The 26,296-nt window shown below is 37.2% G+C and overlaps 1 protein-coding gene across 1 annotated transcript in view; it reads left to right on the top strand.

Annotated features, from left to right (window-relative positions):
• Positions 1-21,511, top strand: part of CCDC102B (coiled-coil domain containing 102B) — a 44,860-nt gene extending 23,349 nt beyond the window's left edge. The window contains 2 exon segments of the mRNA XM_088130911.1: positions 20,198-20,331; positions 21,455-21,511. Of these exon segments, the coding sequence (XP_087987037.1) occupies positions 20,198-20,331; positions 21,455-21,511 (191 nt within the window).
• Positions 21,512-26,296: the final 4,785 nt, after the last annotated feature.

Raw genomic sequence — 26,296 nt, 5'->3', positions numbered from 1 at the left:
TACTGATTCTGAAAAAACAAGACATGGAAAAGAATCAGTAGGGGGTGCAAAAGGCCCACCATTTGGAGGCCTTAAATTCTTGGTAGGGTGAACATTTAAAAGTAATTTTCTGCTTCACATGACAAATAGAAGGTAAACACAGAACCCTGCAATCATGCATTGAAATTCAGTGTACAGTGTTCAGATAAGTGTTCACACCTGCTATAAACGTAAACATATATCTACACCTGCTTAATTATATAGAATAAAGAACATTTAGATTTGTTCATTTATAGTAGACCCTGAAACATTTTTTTTTTTTTACATTTCCAATCAAGCTAGAAAGAATGTAGAACTATTTCAGCTTTGAAAGAATTAGCTGTTTTAGAAGTATCAGATATGGGCTGGAAACAATCCAAATGAATATTAGATGGCAGCAAAGAGTTAAGAGTTTTCTGTTTGCCTTTTCTGCCATCCAGTGTTTGCCTGAATTTTTTCAACCCAGACATGGTAATCCTACACTAATGCCTCTATAGAAAGAAAGCCATTGAAGAGATTAAACTGGGCATTATTTCTCCTGATTAATTTTCAGCACAAGTTGATCTGGCTCAGCTCCTTAGTTTTAAGAAAGTTAATTGGGTGACAATGGGATATGCTTTTTCTGAATCATTTGACTGTTCATTTTTTTCTTTTGTAAAATTAAAAAGACTTGTAAATAAGCCTTTCCAAGGTAATAGTTAAATTGGACTAAAATAGGGCACTTAGGGCACATTAAAGTACAATTCAACACTTAGCAGAAAAGTAGAATAGCATAAAATATTGTGCCCCCATAGCTAGGCCCTGATTTATCTCAGTAATAAGGTCAACAAGTTGCAGTTTTAACAAAATGCAAGTTAAGGAAAGCATTTGATAGATCCACTTGGCTTTGTTTCCACTTCTTCTAAGTGTCACCTACTGGTTAAAAAAACAACCATCAATTGGTTTTCAGATGACATATCCATTAATATTAGAGATAGGGTTTATCTATCCATCCATTCATCCATCCATCTATAATATTTAATTTATTTTGTTGTGGTCATTCCTCATTTTTCCTTGTTCTTGACCCCTTTGGAAGTGTGGCCCAGACTCAAGAGCAGTATCGCCCTTTGTCCAATGAATGAATGCTATGTAGCCTTACTCTTTTCAATATCTCTATTTATCTATTTTGTATTGAATGTTCTGCTACCTTCATTCTTCTGCCCTTTTTAGTTCATTGTTAAAATCCTTACTTGGCTGCAAATCAGATTTCTGCTGATTCAAACCTGTTATCCTTTTTGCCTACGGCACTATGCTGCCCAAAGAGAAAGGAGAAAGATACACCCATCAGTTGTTTAATAAGAAAAAACAACTGCAATAGCAGCTCTATCTCTGCAATGCCTGTCAACGGTCCATATTGCTGGAATAAGACCATGTTGAAAAATCTTAGTTAAATCTAATACATGATTTAACTTTCACATTACTTATAAAGAGGAGGCAACAAGCTCTAGTTATACTATCCTGTTTCAAGTATACTGAAGTGTTGTGTTAAACAGAAGCGTGGCATAATACTCTCAAATGTAAATCAAGCATCTGCTGTGAAACCTTGAAGTACATGTGGGAATGAATGAATTTTGCTGGGGGGGGGGGATTTCCTAATGAAATAAGAATGTCATTGACAGAAATTAAGAGCTGAAATCTCATTCAAATCTTTTGGTTCAGAATGCTCCAAAGCAGCTGCCCTTTAGAGGTTTAATATTAAATTTGAATAAATTTTATTGCCTAAAACATTTTTTTTTATTTATACAGAGTTTTGAGTTTGTATAACCTATTACTACTCCCACCCTGTTGGTTCTGCCATAATCCAATCAGCTACCAAAACAAGCATATTATTGATCGATTTTTTAAAGAAATATGAGTTGGAATTAGTGCCAGAGGGTTCTATTACTTCTCTGATGAGTTGTGGATGATTATCAATCAAGCTGAATCAAGTTAATATGTGAATTTATGGTGTTGGATATGCTGTGAAAACATGGTTCTATTCAGTATATTAAAACAACATAAATAGTATTCCATTACAGAAGATGCTAATTTTCAGAATGTTTTTCCAATGCTAAAACTTAATCAATGCTTAACTTAATGTTGGCAGTGTGAAATAGGGGAGAGGGGAAGGATTATATCCTATAATCTGTGGCTGGAACATTCTAGTGTACTACTTTCCACCCCAATATCCATTGCAAAAAATTGGGGGCTTTCTAGAAAGCTTTGGAAAGTCTACTCACATAATATTATATTAATCCCAAAGAAAAGATAAGTAATTATATATAAAATCAATTCCTTCTCTAAGTAGTAGCAGCCTATCACCCTGACTATACATAATTAAGAAGGAAATATCACTGGGTGCGGTCTAAATATAGCCCAGGCATTCAAAGGCTCAAAAGCGGCATGTCTAGTCCAGTTGGCATGACTCCCAGTTAGGCTCCAGAACCTTTCTTTTTAGAAATTAAACACTGAAAGTTAACACATCAAGTTTCTCATCAGAGCTTTTACACTATTAATGTGAGCAGTATTACTATTTATAGGTCACTTCTGATTTTCATGGCTGCCTATTTGTCTACATGGAGATATGCCACTTTCAAATAATCAACTGGAATGTAAACTTAAATTTAAAAAAGACAAACGTGTTACAACCTGGAAAAATAACAACCAGATACAATTATAATGCAAGAACAGCTTACATAATGAACAGAGGTTTCTTCCTTTCTCCTTTCTCCTTTCTCCTTTCTCCTTTCTCCTTTCTCCTTTCTCCTTTCTCCTTTCTCCTTTCTCCTTTCTCCTTCCTCCTTCCTCCTTCCTCCTTCCTCCCTCCCTCCCTCCCTCCCTCCCTTCCTTCCTTCCTTCCTTCCTTCCTTCCTTCCTTCCTTCCATTATTGAGGCATAAGAGCTGGAGGGTTTTTTTGTTTTTGTTTTTGTTTTTTTGAGGCATAAGAGCTAGATTGGACTAATTACCTTAGGTAGTCCTTGAATTACGACAGTAATTGGGATTGGAATTTCCATCACTAAGCAATGTGCTTGTAAGCCGAATATCACATGACCACATCAATTAGCAATGACAACCCCGGCACTCCCCGTTGCCGCCATTAACCAAATTCCACCAGTGGTTAGCCAAGGACCCACCCCAATCCAAGCCATTCCAGGCTTGGTCCCTCCTAGCACCAAGCCTCAGTTCTTCCAAGGTAAGGGACTGCCTCCCTTTCAACTCCCCCCAACCTCCTATTCCCCCCATCTCTCCCCTTTTGGATGCCATGCACCCTGCCTTGTGGGGTAGCAAGAAGCCCCAGAACTGCACAACTCTGGGGCTGCTTGCCACACTGCGGTTCAGGGGCTTCTTGGTGCACTGCAGCTCTGGGGCTGCAAGTAGCCCCAAGCCACAGTGCAGCATGAAGCCATAGCTGCCCCAGCCCGGCCAAGCAGCACAGAGTGATATGAAGCTGCAGCTGCCTTGGGAAGCCCCAGCCACCCCAACAGCATGGTGCAAAGCCACAGCCACCCAGGAAGCCTCAGCTGTCCCAGCCAGTCCCAGCTGCTGTCACCCTCGCTACCCTGCACTCCAAAGCCCCTGCCACCCTGCACTCTGCTGCCCAAGCAGTCTTCTTGCCCCTGCTGCTGATGAGGCATGCCTGCCCTGGCCTTTTTCAAGGCAGTTGCTGGCCACATGAGGCCATGTTCCCCAGGTCTCGCGAGGAAACCACCATGCGCAACCAGGGGAACAAAGCCTCGTGCGGCCAGCACTTGCCTCGCAAAGGGCCAAGCCGGCACGAAGCAAGAAAACAATGAAGGTCAGCTAGGGCAGCAGGGGCTGTGAAGTTCAGGGGGCCAAAAGGGCATAGATGAGAGATAGGAGTTGAAGCGCCCCTGCGGTCATAAGTGTGGGCAGGCCAAGCACCTGAATTTTGATCACGTGACCATGGGGGCACTGCAATGGCTGTAACTTTGGGGACCAGCCAAGTCCCTTCATTCAGCACTGCCATAACTTTGAACAGTCACTGAATGAATGGTCCTTAAGTGAGGACTACCTGTAGTGGATACTGAAATAAAGAAATAGGGCAACCAGCCAAAGAAGAATCTGTAGATTATAACCAAATTATTTCAGCAAATCTAGTCATACGATGGCCAGCAGATTAGAAGAAGTCAGTCTACATACCAATACTAAAGAAAGGAGACTTAATAGAGTGTCATTCATACAATATCCTTGATGTCATGTGTTAGCAAAATAATCTTTATGTTTTTACAATGCAGATAAGAGCTTTACAGAAAGAGCTTGTATATGGAAAAAGAGATGCCAGGTGTTCAAGCTGGTTTTAGAAAATACTGAGGAACAAGGTCTATTATTGCTGATACATGCTGGATAATTGAAAAAGCCAAAAAAGCAGTCAAAATGTGCTTCATTGATTATAAGCCTTTAATTATGTCAACTGTATCAAGCTATGGAATGTTTTTTAAGAAAATGGGAATATCAGAACATCTCATTCTCCTCATATAAAACCTATAGACACATCAGGAAGCCATAGTCTGGACAGAACATGGTTAAAATGGCTGCAAATAAACAAAGGAAAGAGACAAGGCTATATACTCCCCCCTTATTTATTCAAACTATATGCTGAATATATATTAAGGGAAGCTGGATTAAAAGATTAGTGTGCCTTTAAAACTGAAGGAGGAAACATAAATAACCTGCACTATGCTGATGACACTACCCTGAGAGCTGAAAATGCAAATATCTGGAAATTCTAGTAATAAAAGTCAAGGAGCACATTGAAAAAATAGGGCCAAGATTAAATATAAAGAAGACTAAACTAATGACAACAGGTACAGCAACCAGCCTTAGAACTGACAGTGAAACCACTGAAGTAGTGGATAGTTTCTGCCTTTTAGAAACAACTATCAACAGTAAAGGAAATGGCAGTTTCACACTATCACCTGGTAGAGTGGCAATACAGGCCTCAGAAAATATATTCAGATGTCATGATGTGTCTATGCCTACAGAGATCAGAATCATGCAGGCAGTTGTTTTCCCTGTGACACTATAGAAGTGAAACTGGGCCTTTGAAGAAGCAGGATAGAAAGAAAAACAAATGTACGATAGGATAAATCAAACTCAGAATGTTCAGTTGAGGCACAAATGACCAGGCTCAAATTATTATATTTTGAACACATTATGCAAGGACCAGGTTCTCTGGAGAAGGCTCTGATGCTGGGGAAGGTAGAAGGAAAGAGTAAAAGAGGATGACCAGCAGCAAGGTGGATGGAAATAATTGCAGTGATGATGGGTGTACCATTGGAAGGACCAGGTTGGGGACAGAGTGTTCTGGAGAAAATCTATCTGTTGACACAGACTCAGTGGCATATAATCAAATAAAATAAAGCCTATGGGTAGCCATTACATTTCACAGCAATCTTAAAGTTGATATGGAATATGAACACTGAGACTTTACTTTTTACTATAAAGATAGCTATTGTCACTATTGTTTTAATGAACTTTTATAGATCCATTAAGAATATTTCACAGCTGTTTCTTTAAACTATATTCTGCAAATTATCAGTTTATAACCTGTGCTAGAGATTTTAAGTCAAGATTCTCAGATTGAAGTGTTTCAAAAATAACTTCTATTTCTCCAAATTCAAAGGCAGTACAATAATATAGTTTGGGATTTAAGTTAATTTGGTGGTGGTGGTGTTTTTAATCAACATGTAGAGAATATCCTGTTTTCACACGTACATTGGAATTGTTTCTGATTATATTGTTTTTCAATTTCTTCTGCTTTACTGGATGAAGTTATGAACTCTTCAATAGGCTCCACTTCAAATTCTGACCATGCTCCAATGGCTCTGCCAATTAAAAATCAGCCAATTCTAGATGAACTTGAATATTTCTCCCCTAAGAGATTATCTTTTTGTGGAATATATTAAGAAGGAAATTTGGTCTTTAAAAAAAATAAATTGGGACTCTATTAATATATTAATTCTCTGGGATACATTTAAGGCATCCATCAGGAGATCCATTATTGCCTTTATCTCAGCAAAAAAAAAAGAAAGAGAGAGAGAGACTCAGATACTCTAATCTTATGCTGTTGGAAAGGATGATTAAAGATTCATTCTTGTTATGTGCTAGAAGCCCCACAAATGGATCATATCAAGCATTTATAGCTGCAAAGTTTAAGCTGGGACTTCTACACTGAGAAATGTATTAACTAGAAATATTGGGCATTAGGTGAGGAAACTAAAATTATTGGCTTATTGCATGAATGAGAAAAACCCACAACATTTTATATCTGGACTTTAGGTCAATGATGGACCATTATTTACTGAGACAGAATTATTAATCATCAGTTTTGTATTTTTTATACTGAGTTATATCAATTAGAAACTACTAAAACCAAACAGCAAATTATTAATTTCTTGGGAAATATTGACATGGAGAAAATTCCCAGGAAGATAAAAATAAATTGGCACAACCACAGACATTACAAGAAATCACAGAGACACTGTAATCTATGAAATCAGGGAAAGCCCCCAGACTGGGTGAACTTCCAGCTGAATGGTACAGAACCTTTATAGATTTATTCTTACCTATATTGTTGGAGATCTATAATCAAACCAATAGAAGCAAATGTACGTAGCTCAGGGTTGAACTGTGGAGTCCTTGGGGTTCTCTGAGCTTGGTTGTTTTCCTGCAAACATTTCATTACCATGCTAGGTAACATCTTCAGTGCTAGAATGGAATGGGGTTTGTTCTGTGTTTATACACTGTGGCATGCCCTGCCAGTGTTGGTGGGGTTGGGGGTTTTGATTGTTTTATTTTTTCCCTCTGGTAGTTCCTTGATTAATGTATTGTTTATTGCTTGATTGTATGTCTGATGGTAATCTTGGTGTTAATCTCTGCTTATCTGGGTGATGATTACTGGTGAGGAGATGTTCTGGTCTTTTGTTTTCCTTTCTATTGTCTCTTTTGAATAGTGTGTAGATGTTGTTTATCTCTATGTGCCTGCTGATGGCTGCCTTGTCTGAATACCAAGCTTCCAAGAATTCCCTCGCATTTTTGGATTTAGCTTGGTCTAAGATGCTGACAGTTTCCCAGTTGAAACTATGGTTAAGTCTGTCCATGTGTTGTGAGATTAAGGAGTTGTACATGGTTGTACACTATGTAGGACAGATAGGCAGAAGGCTGGTAGAGTGCATCCATGAACACTAACTAGCAGTCAGAAGACATGAAGAATTTGAAGGTTTTTTAATTCATATGATCTGGACTTGCCCAGCTATAGCTTTGTTTTGGTTTCAAATCATTACATATAACAATACAATTTTAAAAAGTAATATTATAGCTAAGGATCTTAATGTGACGTGGATCTATATTCCTAAAAATTGAATTTATCATCTCACGAACAACTTTGGCTCTATCAAGCCTGGGGCACAGCAAAGAGGATAATTTTACAATAATGAAAGAAACTTACTCTCCTGATTTTTACGGAATGGATCCAGAATAAGAGTTCGTTATCTCTTTTCGAAATATTTTTCTGTATTCTAAAAATGAGAAGATAGTGCAATATGTTTCTATGTGGTCTAGATTTAATGAATAAGCTTAAGGATTGAATTAATTTTATATTGTTATCTGTGTTACTATATCGATCTTTTTTCTCTTAATTAGTTTTTTGTCACATTTAGTTTATTTTAAACTCTAAAATATATTTAGGGGTTTTTTTACTTTATAATTATCATCTTTCTTTATGACATAGTTGTTTATATTTCACTATAAATAAAAAATAGAAAAGTATAACTATTTATATGTCATTGTCAGGAGTACAGAAACATAATATACTTCAGGTTCTGGATGATAACATTTTATTAGCACGTAGTTTCTCATGAAGCAAAGGAGAAGACCAAAAATGCATGTTTTTCTGATCACTATTGCAATAATCAACCAGAGAGTGGTGTTGCCTAGCAACTCTTTGCTCCTCAGCTTTGGCTGGAATGCATGCAGACAGAAGGAATATTTTGGATCTCAAACTCTTTGTAGGTTTCTCAAGATCTGCATCCTTTCTCTCGGGGCTCAAGTGTTGGGAATTCTGTGACTTATAGACATCTTCTGTGTGCCTCTGTTCCTGCATATCTCTGTGCATCAATTTTGCTTCTAGACTAGTGGGGTTCATGAGGGGCAAGCCCACCCTCCTTTTAAAGCAGCATGGATTTTACTACTGTTTAGATACAATACTTTTATACCTGGCTTATGGTATATACTCAGTATAATTAATAAATTATAACCTACTATTTACCAAAAATAAAGTACTTTATCACCAAAGAATAGGTGTTAAACTCTGAGCAAATTAAGAAAAAAAAAAGATACTTTCAACATATGCCTAATGAGTTCTGTGCCAAATATTAACTTTGGATTTTTCAACAGCCTCTTTAAATCTAATGATTTTTAAAAAATTTCTTATTTATCGAATTTATATGCTGCCTGTTTATTCCAATACTCAGTGTGACTTATAACAATTAACATTACACAGTAAAAAAAAAATGGACCTCTTGAACACCAGAAAGTTCAGAAATAAAGTAAATGAGTAATTCTTTGTGTACCATTTTATTTACTTATTTATTTGTCTAATTAAATAGCCACCCATCTCACAAAACAAATGACTCTGGGCAGCGTACAACAAGCTAAAACAATTAATAAATACCTAAAACCATTATCATTATTAGTTATTTTTTTAAAAAAGTAAAAACTATAAAAAACAAAGCTAAAACAGAGAATAGTAGACAAAGGGTTGTTAATAATAATGGCGCCTCCGCACCAGTTTACCCGTCCCCTGGAGTCCCCACTCCTGCTGGCATAGCCAGGTCTTGAGGGATCTATGGAAACGCAGAAGTAATGAGGCCAATCTCACCTCGGGGGGGAGAAGATTCCACCACATGGGTTCCACGGCAAAAGAGGCCTGCCGCTGGGGCCTGCCAAATGTCTAGAAACTACGTGCTAGACGATGGAACCTGTAACATGCCCTCTCTGCTGGATCTGGTGGGACAGGCCAATGAAATCAGGGAGAGGTGGTCCCTCAAGTAACCTGGCCCCATGCCATGAAGCGCTTTAAAGATCAACATCAGCACCTTGAATTGGACCCAGAAACAAACTGGTAGTCAATGCAGCTTGCAAAGCAGAGGTGTAACATGTGTTCTACCAGAAGCATACATAACTGCTCGCACTGCTACCTTTTGCACCAGCTGAAGTTTCCGGAAACTCTTCAAGGGTAGCCCTGTGTAGAGCGCTATAGCATAACTATAGTTACATTAGTGTCATAGTTTTCTTATGATTCAGTATCATTCAGTTTTCTTATGATTCAGTATCCTGAACACAGATACGTGGAAACTGAAGTCCCACTGAGATACCCAATCATCTACATTCATGTAAGGATCTATTTGTATTTTATTCAGGAGCATACATCAATATGCTACTTTACATTCATGGAAGCCTAATTTTCAGTAATTAATCTAACTCTTATCTTTCAGTATGGAAAACCTCATGAGGCTAAAATGGAAAGAACTGTGAGAGGTTTAGAGGAAGGCCCAGAAGCCAGATCCCAAGATGTTTCCCTTACAAACAGAGGTATATTAATAAATTTCTAAAGAATGAAATGAAATTGGGAGTTTATACATCTTTTAGTGTAACCTTCATATATTTTCCTAAATATGTAATCTAAAAATAGATACTGTAAATAAATCCTGTTCATGTCACTAAAATATTTTTTTTTCCAAATAAATTTGCCAGACATGTCAGATGCTTGGCATTTATTAATAAAAAATACTCTTTATATGGAAGAACTACCTGCAAAAATACTAATAAAGAACTTCTATTTGCCTTTTGGAGTCTAGATGTCTCTAGGTATCTTTTTAAAAAGTCGTAAAACTGATTTTCATACCAGCATTGTTTTTGCTCTGTAATTCCTCAAAAGCATTATGAAGGCAATCTGTCAGTCTTCACTTCTGCTGACTCTACATTCTGAGAAAAATAAATGAAAATCACTGCTGTATCCCAAGTTGCTGCACAGCCAGCAACTCTAAACCCACCCCCCCACCCCATTGTACACAAGAAAAAAAAACTTCAGAAACTTATAGCACGGGATACTGGGTTGTCTCATGCTGGAAATGGAGAAACTGACAAAACAGAGAGGGAGCTACAAAGCCTATTGGAAGCTCAAGAATTGGTGCAGAAAGTTCCTTGTAATGAGGAAATAGAGCCACAGTATCTCACCCCCGTGGGGGGGGGGAAATCTTAAATTTGCAGCAGTTTCAATTACTTTGCAGCTAAGTCAGAAATAAACCAATTTTGCTCACCAGTACTGCTGATATTGTGGGAACACAGAGATTTGCAACTATTTTCTAACTGATGTAGTACCTCTCACACCCTCCTACCAGCAGGTATCTCCAATAGATTGCAGCCCCCCAAATTTGAATGAAATAATCCAGAAACCAGATTCCATATCTTCTTAATAGCACAGTTGCCAGCAACTTAATTTAATTGAACTAATAGGTGAGTTTACAATTAAGACTTACCATTTGTCTGATTTTTTTTTTTAAATTGTGGAGATGGGAAGAGTTGTTATAGAGTGGGGTGAAATAAAACTACCCCTGAATGGTATCAAGATTTCATGGATAACAACTTAATGTGCCCTCTAGAAGCATAGCCATTTTGTTGCAAAATAATATAGCAATACATAGCATATATGACTGTTCTTCTCTCATCTGAAATCTGCGCAGTTGGAATCCTGCTCTTTTGAACACCATTAGTTTTATATTGATTTTTTTTTCTTGTTGAGCTCTTTAAATTCAAACAGCTGTTCCTCAGCTAGTTGTGCAAGGTAGCCAGAGGCATTCATCTGTTTTCTTTAACAAGACTTCGTAATCATTTGAAGTAGGAAGTCTTTAGGCCACATCAGACTGATACGCTTTTTGGGACAAAAAAGAAAAAGCAATGGACTTTTTACCAGGAAGTCATGAAAAAGTAGTTAATAAACAAATCTGCAATAATGAAAAGGGCAGTGCACAGTTTGAAAATTATTCAGAACAATAGTTTCAGACCTCATGTGCATAGCACCTCCCTGCTATTCATTAAAACAGCTCTTTTCAGACTTCTGCATCAGCCTCAAAGAAAAGCTGTGGATACTTTTGAGAACTGCATTAACTTAATGGGTCAACTCCTTAAAGCACCTGAAACTTTTTTTTCAGGCTTTTGTGGAATTATTATAATATTTTATTACCTAGGATTAGCCTATCTTGGAAAAAACTAAGTAGGGTTGGACCTAGTTAGCAGTTATATAGAAGAACACCAGGGGATCCCAGGGTTGTAGGCTAAAGTGGGAAAAAACAACAACAGAAGAAGGCAAGACAGAAGGTTACAGGTAGTCCTCGTTTAGCAACTGCCTTGTACAGCGACCATTCACAGTTACAAAGGTGATGAAAAAGTAACTTTATGACCAATCCTCACATTTACAACTTTTGCAGGTCTGTAAAACAAAGGAAGTATGGGGACGCGGTGGCACAGCAGCTTAATGACGCTGATAAAATAGTATATTCCCAGAGCAATTGTGATAACCACACCATATCTCTATGGTGTATCCAAATCCGGCCAGTTGCCGGCCAGAAATGGTCGACACTTCAGCGGTTGAAGCCCAGCACCACGCAGCAGAGTGAGCTCCTGCTTCCTCCCCAGCTCCTGTCAACCCAGCAGCTTGAAAACTTACGTGAGTAGATAAATGGGTACTCTCACCCCAGTGGGAGGAAAAATGCTGGCGGCACCTTGCAAAGGAGACGGGAGCAGTTGCCGGTAATGGAGAAGCCGCGCACGCCCAAAAAAGGTGCGAAGCAATGGAAACCCCGCCTCCTGCACTCGCCAGCTTGGCTCTGCTCTAGGAAGGAGGCACTGGCAAACCACTTCCGAAACACCTTGCCTTGAAAACTGCAGGAACTCATCCAGGCAGTCGCTGCAGAATTGGTCACGATTGAGGGCGGATTAAAAAAAGAAAGGAAAGGAAAGGAAAGCCAAAGTAAGATGATAAGCACAGTGCAGTTTCACTTAGCGCCCACTTTGCTTAACGATTGAGTTGCCGGTCCCAAATGTGGTCACTAAACAAGGACTACCTGTACTTCTGTATTGTTGCAAAAGAAAACTAAATGAATGTATTCATATAGTCACTTGAACTCAAGATTTCTTGAAGGAAGAAAATTCTTCTCTGAAAATAGCCAGTCATAGGAAAGCTCCTGACATCACAAGACAGCAGAAACAGTAATCCTTCCCAGTATATGCCACTAATAACATCAACTAAAGCAAATCATGTCAGTGGTGATGTGTAGTGTTCCACACAACCTTGCTCAGTTTGCCACAGTTCCGGATAATACCTGCAGCCGCTCAACACACTCTGCACCTTCCTACCTCTTTATGAATCTTCCTACTCTAAAAGTTGGTGTGTGTTGTTTGGAACTAAAGTTGATCTTTTGGCTTAGCAATCATTTTGTGACTCTTCATGTTTCTCATTTTCACTAACTACTTATTTGTAAACTACTTTTATGAAAGTCACACTTTTCTCTAGGACATGGTTTCTATAAGCTTCTGAAGAACTTCCCACTATTCACACAAGAGTTAATAAGACGCACTCTATTTTCTTTATTTACAACATGTTCCTTCCTTTGACCCCAATTCTATGAGTCATGGAAATACAAGCTACTTTAGTCTAGTAATTACAGGTTGTTAGTCACACCATATATAGTTTTACTGAAATCAGTGGAGCAAACTAGCCACAGCACGAATCCAGTTGATGTAGATTTAATTTATACTTCAAAACTCATTCCCACATTCAATAGGTGGAGGGAGGGAGGGATGGATACAGGGGGAGAATCATAGAATCAAAGAGTTGGAAGAGACATAACAGGTCATCAGACCCAACCGCCTGTCCACTGCAGGATTCACTACACCAGTGTTGTCCAAACTTGGCCACTTTAAGATGAGTGGAGTTCAACTCCCAGAATTCCCCAGCCAGCCATGCTGGCTGGGGAATTCTGGGAGTTGAACTCCACTCATCTTAAAGTGGCCAAGTTTGGACAACACTGCACTATACCATCCCCAACAGATGACTATCCAGTCTCTGTTTGAAAACCTCCAGTAAAAGGGAAGAAACCATTCCATGCAGTAATGGTATCAGTATTCCACTGATTGACAGTTCTGTCTTGTCTTTCTCAGAAAAGTCTCATGATCCAAATTTTGCACCGTCCATCTTCAAAAACATATAATGATACAAATATACAGCATGTGCCATCTGTGCACTTAAGAAAAGGAAACATCTATCTAATTAAACTCTTTTTAATTCTTACATGCTTTATCTTTACTTTAGCTTGAGACAAACATAAGACTGATATCTTATCAACTTATTTAATACAAACATAAATTTGATTACCTTAAATAAAACTCTGAATTTAAATTCAGTGATCAGTTTCTAGACGTTTAAATAATATATTTTGTCGTATCATTTTTAAAAAATAGTAGTATTCACATTAACTGATTCTGCTAATGACTCTTTCTTCCATTTCCTGATAAGATTCTTCCTTTTTCTTGTTTCTAATGTTTTCAGGGCATTTGATAAGCACTTGTTATCAGATTTTAGCTACAAAATCAATTTCTCTGGACTATGGCTCTTTCTAGAATTGTAGAAAATAATTAGTTGTAACCTTGACATAACCTCCTCCCAGGTAGCCTTAAAAATATATAAATTTACTCTTCAGTTATGTTGTACTTTATTATTTATGTATTGAATTTGTTTATTGGCTTTTTTCTGTAGAACATGGATTAACATTGTGAAGCCTACCAAGTCTAAAGATTACAGAACATCATGCCTTTATTCTGTCCTCTAAAGGGCATTCTTATCCCCAGACTACATTAATTGAGAAAAGAGTTTACTTGGATTTTCACTCTATTACTCAGTTTTTGCTACAGAAAAATTAAACCATAACAATGGCCATAAAACCTTCCAGGGTTTCCCCAAGAGGTTTACTTCATAAATGAATGTTGTTGCTACATTAGATCCTGTCAATAAGGCACACCATAACATTTTGAACGTTGAGTAAAATGGGCTATAGTTACTTATCTTTCCTTTTTTCAGCCATCAACATTTCATCTATTCCTGTTAAAGCTTCTGAAAGCCATAGAAGCAACAGCAGTGATGGTGATGTCACTGGAATGGACATAATGAATATCTGTATTTTTTTCTGTTTGATATGGATTACACAAAACAAATGCAGTAAGCATCTCAATCATGTCTTCCAAACCTTAATTTGCTTTTGTTTAAAACAAAGTCAATGTTTCTGTAATTTCACAGACACAATCCTTGGAATTGGAAACTGAGTTCAGGAGACAAAGATGGTCTGCAGGTTGCCCTCCTTGTTAATTAAATGTAGAAGTGAGTGGGTTTTTGCAACCAAAATAGAGAAAATATTAAGGTTAATGTTTCAGAGTTTTTTCTATATGCCATGGACATATTCTTCTTTTTTTCTTCCTGTGAAGAACCCTAAATTAGCAGCATAGCCTTTTGCAATTCTACTCAAAATCCAGTTGAGTACAAAAGGAGACACTCTTGCTATCAATTTTACCTGTAACCTCTAACAATTGCATGGGTGGTCACAAGTTGTGGGGGTGTTTTTGTAATAATTCTGGGTTTTAAAATATTTTTCTTGTTCAAGTCTGTTTCTTTGACCAAAATGTTTTTTTCCCTTCACTTTTTTCTCAGCCACAGAAACTACATTTCTGAAAATCTATCAAAATGGAAAACGAAAACAATCCTTGAAACAGAAAAGCAAGAGCTGGAATAGAAAAGTGAAGTCCAAGGTGAAAGACCTCCAAGATAACAATAAGTAAACTGTCTGCAATTCATTGGGGTGACAGTGTCAAGATACATATAGCAGGGTTCCTCAACCTCAGCAACTTTAAGATGGGTGGACTTCAACTCCCAGGGAGAGAGACTTGGGGGAAAGGGTTGCTGTGAGGACCTGATGCTGGCTGGGGAATTCTGGGAGTTGAAGTCCACCCATCTTAAAGTTGCTGAGGTTGAGGAACCCTGCCATATAGTATACTGCTGGAAAAAAAAGAAGGTATGAGGGTCAGCTACTTAGTTGTATATTAGTTAGGAAAAATGAAAACAAAATTTTGGATTGTAATAGACTTATCTCTAATGTCATTTAGCACCCCAGCCTTGCCTCCAACATCCATATGTTATCTGTGGACACCTTCAAGAGAAAGTGGATGGAATCTCTCATAATTTAATGCATGAATGTTATACATGGAACTGATGGTCAAAGCCTGTTTTTACATGTATTGCCCCTTGATGAGAATTTAGTTGCTCGCTCTCTCTCTCTCTCTCTCTCTCATTCTCTCTCTCTCTCTCTCTCTCTCTCTCTCTCTCTCTCTCTATATATATATATATATATATATGTACACACACACACACGTATGCATGTGCTATTTTTCTGCATAAAATATTAATTGCAAGGTTATAATTTCTATATTTAGTATGATTAATTGCATTATTATTTCATATCAAAATGCCATACTATGCATATGAGAAGTATAATTGTCATATAGCAGCTCAATACAGGAATACAAACCTTGTTTAAACTCAGTTAATAGTGTTATCTTACATTACCAGTTTTGCCTGTTAGTTGGGGGAAGATGGCGGATGGCCAATAAATCAGAAATTAATTGATTGTTTCTACAGTGGCAGTTTTATGCATGAACTGTTTTTGATAAATGAGATATGAGAAGAAAGGCCAGTGTCCAGGCTAAACTGTGATGCATTTTCTTTTTGCTTCATAATAGTTTTTTAATGTTCTTATTTCACAAGATTGTCTGAAGTTCTCTGCTCTTTGTTCCTGTTTTTAAACAAACAGTTTAATTAGATTTATGGTGATGACTTTGGTATGAAAATTCAATAGTTCAATTTGACATGTATTAAAAAATTTAAAAGGACTCATAATTTGGAAAATAAATTACATACATATAGGAAATTCATGAAAATTAGACTGTATGAATCGGCATAGGTACAATAAGGAATGGGCTGCAGGCTAGACTGGGGAACCAAATAAATAACCACCTCTTTGTGATTGCCAGAAAATCTACACTGACCTTTCCATGAAGTTACCAGGAGTTCAGCTCAACTCCCTAGACCCAAAAGAGCCTTTCTTTTTTATGACTAGTGATGGTGGAGAATTTTCTTCCATTTCTTGTATGTGAATTCATCCAGTCACACTTACCAAACCTATACGCAACCAGAAAACACTGGAGTACAAAATCTGCACTTTCAGAATGTTTCCATGTGATTTATACTTTAAAGTATGTGCAGAAAGAGGTTTTAAAACCCAATGTGAATAGAATGTATTATGGTAAAGAAAAATTACTTATAAGAAGTGTGCATGCCTGAACATTTGTGACTATGTGTGCATGGGCATACACGTATGTATGTATACAAATGTTCATGCTTTTCAATATACATTTTCATATGGAGCAAAAATACACATCAAACCAAACGTTAAAGAATTAAACAGTAAAATGAGTAAATGATGAAATAACAAATTTGCTATCCCTTTATGTGTGTGGAAAAGTGTAATTTGGCTTAAGAAGCAGCTGCATAGTTCTAAGCTGACAGTAGGATCAGTCTGAGAATTCTTCAAGCACTTTTTGAAAGATACTTCTGCTATGTAAAACTGATGAAAGCGATGAAGCTAATTAAAATCAGGCATCAGGTTCTTATTACTGCTTTTGATTTGCCATTCATGGAACTTAAACTTTTTGTTTATAATGCTTCCAGATAATGCTTTAAAATAATTTAGGTAGGGGAAAAATGAAGTTACTACATTTTTGCACATGATCTGGAAAAATGGGAAGCAAAAGGGAAACTTCAACTCCGTTTTGCCATTTTTCCTATTATCCTTTCATTTGCCGTTTTCTTCATTCACAAACTTCCATTTTCTTTTATCTGTCCAGATAAGGACATTTGTGCTCAGAAGTTGTTTTCTGCATGTGTAAATATAATTTGCTGGAGGTAATGTAATCAGGCACACATCCAAATGTAGCTTAGGGTAGACATTTCTCTGCATTGCTTTTAGTGGGGTGGATGTTTGAACACATGGGCTTCTGACACATTATTTGTGATCCAACAAGAAATCAAACTGAGATGCAGGCTCAGTGGAATCAGTTTTGGGAAAACTGTGAACACACACACACCCCTCCGGAACCTTCCTAGGACAGAGGAACAAAGCAGGCTTCCTAGGGAAGAATTAAATTTGCGGGGTGGGGGTAATTTATCTTGCTACCCAGGTATTCCTCTAAACTAGGGCATCTTTTACATGGGGAAGAAATGATCAGATAAATAAAGTATTCAGAGGTCCTATGAGCACAATACAATCAGTCTTCGCTAGATGTATCACCAGTGCTTTATTTGCAAAATGGAAATACCTTTCATTTAATTTGGGGAGAGTTTAGGCCTGCAGGTTAAGGGAGGGGTACACACATGAGGCAGAGCTCAGGGTTAGAGAATAGGTTTGTGGGGTTATTTCTTAACTGTATGTTCCTGTTATAGCGCTTTTGCTACAGGTTTCATCTGTTTCACTCCTTAGTGGGAAATTGTGCTTTCAGTTTTCAGCAGTCATGATTGGTGGCTGCATAAAGAGACTTGTCAGTGGTGCATGGCCCTGGGGTCATAGGTCACCCACTCTTAGTTTAAACTGTAAGGGAGCTTTGGCAGTATGGGGAATTTAGCTGAGATGACATCCTACACAGGTCATTCACTAGTCAAGCTCTTCCCTTGAATTGCATTATTGTAAATTTATCACTGGTGGTATTTCTATCACCAGTATGCCCACTCAGGAGACAGACTGGGACACAGGTGGCTGGAATTCTGAAGTAAGATTCTATTACTTTACGCCTTATTTGTCCTGTTAAGAACACTCTCTTAGCTGATATTTCAAAATCTTACCAAGGATTTTCACTGCCATAAATTTTGTATTAGCACTCAAACCCCACTATCAAATGCTTCTAATATAGTTAGATTTCATTTTTCAGTACTGTCTTTGATAGCCCAGCTACATCAAATTGTTGGGAGGGGAATAGGTGGAATGACAAGATGAATCATGTATACAGAGGTGACATGAGCAAAAGATAATTTATCTTCGTTGGCTGCATTGCCAATGTTTTATTTGCAGAATGAGAGGTGTCAGTGCCCAACTGTGCCAGATGCTAGCTCAAAAGCTTTGGGTTTATAAACAGGTCAATTCTGGGAGGGAAAAATCCCCCTTTCTGCATTCACATTGGAATTGTAATTAACTTTCAAATTCAGATGTTCTGAAGCTATATACAAACTAGAACAGATTTCTGTACCAATTGTACCTTCGTTTTTTTCCCCAAATTTTGTTAGATTGTTTATATCTCAAAATATGTATACATTTCAAAGAAAACTGTTGGGAAAATGCATACATTAGAAAACAGTGTGTATAAAAATGTATATACACAAAGAAAAATGCATATATTTAAGTATGCAGAAGTGTTTGGAATGCAGATATTCAAAAATATATACAATCAATGTGGAATCAAATAAATGCTCATGAAGCTGCACATACCTTTGTATGCATTTATTTAAAACATACACACATTGTGGAAATAGCATGAACTTAAGGCTGGGAAAATAGGAACTGAGCAAAACTATAATGCTGTAGAATCATAGTAAGCATTAAAGATCATCCAGCCCAATTTCATATCCAATGCAGCAAACACTATAACAGTATCCCCGATAGATGAAACACCAGCATCTGTTTAAATACCTCCAGTCTGTCCCATTGTTGAATAACGTTTTAATGTTAGATGTTTTTTCATGATGTTGAACTGAAACGTACTAGCAGTTTAAACCCACTGAGTTTTTTTCTTCCTGTGTCCTGGAACCACAGATGAAGACAACTGTTGTCTGGCTTCCAGTCTCTCTTCTCCAGCTAAACACACATAATGCTCCCAACTGTTCCCATTAGATTTTTCTTCTAGACTGTTGCAAACCTTTAAACAAGCACCTAAAAATTTGTCAATGTTCTTCCTAAAATATGATACCCAAAAAGAGATACAATATTCTAAGTGTAGCATAACCAATGCAGAACAGAGAGGAAGCAAGACTTCCCTTACTCTTGACGCTATATTTCTGTGGATACAGCCTAGGATTGCATTTGCTTTTTCATAATTGCATTACATTTTGGCTCATGATGAGCTTGTGATTTATGAAGACATTCAGATCCTTTTCATATGTGCTGCTGCCCAGTCTTCCCCATCCCATACTTAACATGCCTTTGAGTTTTCATAGCCAAATGAAGTATTTTACAATTGTCCTTGTTGAAGTTCATCTTGTTGCTTCTGCCCATTGCTCCAGCATGTCAAGATGTTCCTGGATCTTGCTACAAATGAATTTAGAAAATGAGCTTTTTTCTAGATATACATGTTGTATGTTTGGTTTAGGATAGCACCAGGCACAGGCAGCAGATGCAAGGAAATCTTGGAGGTTTATCAGCAAAGTTTTATACAAAATAAAGTCTTTATATACAAAATCAAGAGTCTGCATAGGCTTCATCCTAAGTAATTATTAAACTCTACCTCTAGTGCTCTTCCTTAACACTTACAAGGTTTATGCAGAGAGAGAGAGACAGAGAGAGGATAGATATATAGATATAGATACCTATCTTGGTATTCACTATTATCTTATTTCTAATATCTATACACTTATTCTAATTTCTTATAAACTTACTATAACTTACTATACTCTTCCTACAGTCCTGGCTTCTGTCTCCTTCTACTAGACTTGTTTGGTTTGAGGGGCCAATATTCAGGGTCTTTTTAACAACTTAGCAACCAGTGTTCTAGCTTTCATGAAGTAAACTCCATGTCAAACAACTGCCTAATGTCTTTTCCAGGCCAATCTATTCTTGTTGCTACATGCCACCTTTTTTCTGGCTGATATACTGTTGCTGCTACCTCCCTGACTCTGCTGATGCATCTTCCTTGCCTCCTGCTACACTGCAGCCTGTTCTCCACTATCGCTGTCCACCACTGACATCTTCTCTGATGTTCCATTCTTTCATATAGCCTTTGCTGTGACTGGTTCTTCTGACAGTGTCCCAAATGCTCCTCCTCCTCCAGCAACCCATGCTCAAAACTATGGAGTCCTTTCAAAGCCTGGTATGCCACAACTCATGGATACAGCCCTTGAAAAAGAAGAGGTAAGGATGCACATGGGTATTTTCCACCTACATATGCCCTTCTTTTCACAATACATCAAAAACCTAATGCTGTAGTTATTTTTGAAATGGATAGGGAAAATATAATGCTAGAAATGAAGGATGACATATATAATAAGATGTATAGCCTCCAGCAACCAAAACTCACGGAGTGTGCAATTGATTCATCAAACAAACAGTCCTATGATGACAATATTCCAAGCAAGATGATAAAATCCCAATAAGAATTTGGAGAGATGAGGGGGTAAATGAAAGGATACGGTAAGTACAGTAAAGCAAAAACTGGAGGAAGGGAGAGTCTACTTAGGGAGAAAAAGATGAAACTATGTCAGATTAAAATCAGCAAGGTAAAAGCAAAAGTTCCATGCACATTTACAAAATAATCTTCGTGACCTTGTAGTGGCAAATATGGAATTGGAGCACTTATACAGTGTTTCTTGCAATTTTATACATTATTCATAAGAAACCTGATCCAGATCTTGATGGACACTGTTGGTTGATCATAATCCTTTGCCTCATTGTGGTTCCAGTTGTGCCTGCGATTTTCACTGAAGGCAGGTATAATTGCAGCTTTATTTCTAGCTCAAGATCCAAAAAAAGAGAAGGGAAAGGTCTTCTATAGACATGCTATAGTATCATTCTGGCTCAGCCTACCATGCCAATGATTTCTTTCTTAAAATCCATCCACACCACTGAATGTTGAATCTCCTGGTTTGGATTCAGTGAATGAAGTGAGTGGTCCAATCTATTGTTGTTGTCTCAAATAGCCACCAGTGTTGATCAGATAATTGGCATAAAATTTGTTTTAAGAGAGAAGATGTAGTTCTGAGACGCCCTTTTATAACCAAATACTGCTTGGAATTGCTTCACTTAACTGTACTGGTTTCTATACTGGATCCACCTAAAATTCAAAACAGTCATAGATAGATTATTTATTAGTTTGATATTTTAATATATATCTAACCATGTAAACATACCTTCTAGTAATATGCTGTATCCCAAAGAGATTATTCAATTGTTTCTTGATTCTGTATCTTGTTTGCTGTAGTCATTGACTCATTAAGAAAAATGGTCTTAATGAGTGTTTTTACTGTTGTTTCTATAGATAATTTATAATGAGCTGGTGTTCATATTTGACCTCACTGGGGGCAAGGCAGGTTGAGGATAAATATGGAGATTACATTGCATTTGAATTTGGACCCTTAGTACACTTTTCTTCTCCATATGGAGATATTTGTTACACCAACACTTTTCATTACTCTGAAAGGAAGATATGAGTGCTATTTTAACAAGGTCTTGGTTAACTCCTATACCGTGGTTGAATAATACATTATTACTTTTCCACCTTCCCATCTTGAGTTCTATGAGTGGTATATATCATATTTCCCTTCAGCTCTGCTGCCAAGGTTTTTAGACAGCTGCCTTGATTGCATGAAAAATGTGTGTCAAATCTAATCTATACTGTACTTGAAACTTTAAGAAAATACTACCATGCTGCTTTTTTCCCCCAAATATATTATAACAGTCTGTAGAAAATGTGCCTTTTACTGTATTTTATTAGAGACATAAAATATGGAAATCAAAATGTTTTATGCAGCCCTTTGCAAATTTTACATACCCAACATTTAGGCACTCATATGACAGACTGTATGCAGGAAATAAATCATTTGAATGAATATTCTTATGTATGTTAAAATAGTTTTCTAAATTATATTTGCAATCATTGTAATTCATACTTTATCTTTGAAGCCATGCCTGTTTTACAAACGTTTTACACTGAACATAGTACGGTAATGTAAACCATTGGGAGGAAACCTAACCATGAGTTGCTTAAAGCCTTCTATGGTATAGCAAGTAGCATTCTAGCTATATGTCCACTATCTAAAATGTCACTTTACCATCAGGAACATGGTTAGACACACATTACTTATATAACCAAAAATGAAATAGAGATCTCTTTAGTCATTACAAATGGAGCAAAAATGAAACAATTAACAGTCTAGAGGATATTATAGATTTGGTATAATTCCATGTGCCAATGAACATATGTTATTGAATAAAATAGATTTGGTAAGTGAATTCTTCAATATGTTTTTGCAATATGCAAAGGATCTTATCTGAAATGGGTTGGGCTTTCAGACAATATTTTCACTGGTCCTTGGGAATTTTTCTTATTTTCTTCTCTATTTTTTTAAGTCCCAGAAGAAAAACAGCAAGATGAACAGTATATTGTACCTTTGTTCAAGGAGGTCAAAGTGGAGCTTGTGACCATGACACTTGTAATGCCCTCAGCAATAGTATAATGCTGGTTAGGAATGTCTCAACAATGGATACTCACCAATCATTTCTTTCATTCTTGACAAACCAGAGTAAAGAAAGATAAGGAGAAATATTACAATGTTTACAGATAACATTAGTTACATACAGTGGGGCAAAAAAGTATTTAGTCAGCCACCAATTGTGCAAGTTCTCCCACTTAAAAAGATGAGAGAGGCCTGTAATTTTCATCATAGGTATACCTCAACTATGAGAGACAAAATGGGGGGAAAAATCCAGAAAATCACATTGTCTGATTTTTAAAGAATTTATTTGCAAATCATGGTGGAAAATAAGTATTTGGTCACCTACAAACAAGCAAGATGTCTGGCTCTCACAGACCTGTAACTACTTCTTTAGGAGGCTCCTCTGTCCTCCACTCGTTACCTGTAGTAATGGCACCTGTTTGACCTTGTTATCAGTATAAAAGACACCTGTCCACAACCTCAAACAGTCACACTCCAAACTCCACTATGCCCAAGGTCAAAGAGCTGTTGAAGGACACCAGAAACAAAATTGTAGACCTGCACCAGGCTGGGAAGACTGAATCTGCAATAGGCAAGCAGCTTGGTGTGAAGAAATCAACTGTGGGAGCAATAATTAGAAAATGGAAGACATACAAGACCACTGATAATCTCCCTCGATCTGGGGCTCCACGCAAGATCTCACCCTGTGGGGTCAAAATGATCACAAGAACAGTGAGCAAAAATCCCAGAACCACACGGGGGGACCTAGTGAATGACCTGCAGAGAGCTGGGACCAAAGTAACAAAGGCTACCATCAGTAACACACTACGCCGCCAGGGACTCAAATCCTGCAGTGCCAGATGTGTCCCCCTGCTTAAGCCAGTACATGTCCGGGCCCGTCTGAAGTTTGCTAGAGAGCATTTGGATGATCCAGAAGAGGATTGGGAGAATGTCAGATGGTCAGATGAAACCAAAGTAGAATGTTTTGGTCTAAACTCAACTCGTCGTGTTTGGAGGAGAGAGAATGCTAAGTTGCATCCAAAGAACACCATACCTACTGTGAAGCATGGGGGTGGAAACATCATGCTTTGGGGCTGTGTTTCTGCAAAGGGACCAGGACGACTGATCTGTGTAAAGGAAAGAATGAATGGGGCCATGTATCGTGAGATTTTGAGTGAACACCTCCTTCCATCAGCAAGGGCATTGAAGATGAAACGTGGCTGGGTCTTTCAGCATGACAATGATCCCAAACACACCACCTGGGCAACAAAGGAGTGGCTTCGTAAGAAGCATTTCAAGGTCCTGGAGTGGCCTAGCCAGTCTCCACATCTCAACTCCATGGAAAACCTTTGGAGGGAGTTGAAAGTCCGTGTTGCCCAGCAACAGCCCCAAAACCTCACTGCTCTAGAGGAGATCTGCATGGAGGAATGGGCCAAAATACCAGCAACAGTGTGTGAAAACCTTGTGAAGACTTACAGAAAACGTTTGACCTCTGTCATTGCCAACAAAGGATATATAACAAAATATTGAGATGAACTTTTGATATTGACCAAATACTTATTTTCCACCATGATTTGCAAATAAATTCTTTAAAAATCAGACAATGTGATTTTCTGGATTTTTTCCCCCATTTTGTCTCTCATAGTTGAGGTATACCTATGATGAAAATTACAGGCCTCTCTCATCTTTTTAAGTGGGAGAACTTGCACAATTGGTGGCTGACTAAATACTTTTTTGCCCCACTGTACCCTTGGGAAAATGGAAGTTCATTAAAACTGTAATGTTTAAACATTTGTGAAGCTTACATTATCATTTGTAAAAAAATATATGAGATAGATTTCTGTACCACACAGTCTGTTTTCTGTGTACTTTGTCACAGTTGCATATTTTTCCATCACAAAGCTTTTCATATTCTGCGTCGAACGTCTCAGAGTCATTCAAGGTTTCTACTTTGATTTATGGCTAAATCAGTTATTTCCGCTAGCTGATCTGAACTTTTCCAAGACTCTGTTTCATGAACTTCAGATATATTTTCATTTTATGAAGGCAACATTCTTATTTACATTTCAATCTAGCCACTTTCAAATATCCTTCCAAATATGTGTATAAAATAGTTTAACTCTGAAACTGTTTGAAATTTAGCATTAAGAATGCAGACTGTCATATAATTCATTTATATTCAAGTGATTATGAAATGGATATTAAAAAGAAATCTAAAGTCATTGTGATCATCAATTAATATTGTATGAAGTGGAAATGATAAATTCATGCTCAGCACTCATGATTTTATACTTCTTTAAAAATAAATGCCACTGCATATATTTATACCTATTACTTCTGCATATAGGTAAATCTACATATAAATTTGAAATAGACATGGTCATTCAACTTCAGCCTTTTGCTGTATGTTTCTTGTTTTCATTTTTAACTTTTAGAGTATAGTTCAGTTTTTATTTGACAGTAGAGAAACCATTTAAATTATAGGAGGGTTTTTGGATAAAGGTTTTGTAATGTAGCTTTGTAATTTGTTAAGGATGTAAGCCTAAATAACACAATAGTAAAGCTAATTAAACTGAGTGGGATTTATTTCTGAAAAGACATATAGAGGATGTACAAGAAGGAGTATAATACAGATGTGAACTACATTTGTGCAGTGCATCAGACTGACTTTTATTCCATTTATTTATTTTAGTAGCCAGTATTGTATAATGATTAAGGTGTTAGATTAGGACTAGGGAGATCCAGGTTGAAGTCCCCCTTCAGCTATGGAAATTTATTTGGAAACTTCAGGCCAGCCATGTTCTATCTGCCCAACCTTCCCCACAAGACTGTTATTGTGATAAAAGGAAGGGAAATAACCTTGTAGACCCTCTAGGAAAAAAGCAGGATCTAAATTTAATATGTAAATAAGAAATATATCTTGGTGTAGAAACTTTGCATTAATCGATTATTATTCAAGATGACATCAGGATGGCATTCAAGCATGGCATCAGTATTATAACCACATTTGTCCTGCCATTTTCAGTAAGGCTACTTCAGAACAGCTGTTAGTTGCCAGATGCCCTTTGCTGGCTAGTGTTGCAGGAATTACTTTCTTTGATCACATAAATAAAATTTCAATTGTATTTGTAATCAGCAGTTTTAAGCCAGTTTATATAAAATATATAAAACATTTCTACCCAAAAGAGAGAATCATTGATTCTATTTCTTAGGGTCATACAAGGTTTCAGATCTGATTCCCAAAAGATGTTTCAGAGCACATTGGGTCAAATGTACTGTAGCTCCTATTTACAACCCCTTAAAGGAAAAAGGAGTACTTTATAACCCATATTTTAAATTAAGTAATGTTCAGAGTTTAGACATGCTCTGTGTGAAAGAAGAATTATGTGTAAATCAGACAAATGAACATATGAGTTTCTACATGGAATGTCAGGGCACTGTCTTCATACAGGTGAATGCATGAACCCATGCCAACCTATAATTTTGTAAAAAGGAAGGAAGAAAGTTGGTTTGTGATTATTTTAATCTCAGAGAATATTTATACAAACTCGTATTATTTTAACAGATAAAATACAAATTAAGAAAAGTTGTATTGCTAACAATAAGCTTAATAAGTAAAAGCAATTTGATAAATCTGACTTTTGCCACTGATAACAAAGCCTAAG

Source organism: Python bivittatus, unplaced genomic scaffold (assembly GCF_059951505.1).
Source record: "Python bivittatus isolate LINGU-HERP-01145 unplaced genomic scaffold, Pbiv_v1 ctg000840_np1212, whole genome shotgun sequence".
In the NCBI taxonomy this organism is placed as follows: domain Eukaryota; kingdom Metazoa; phylum Chordata; class Lepidosauria; order Squamata; family Pythonidae; genus Python; species Python bivittatus.
This window is presented reverse-complemented; position numbering and strand designations above follow the sequence as displayed.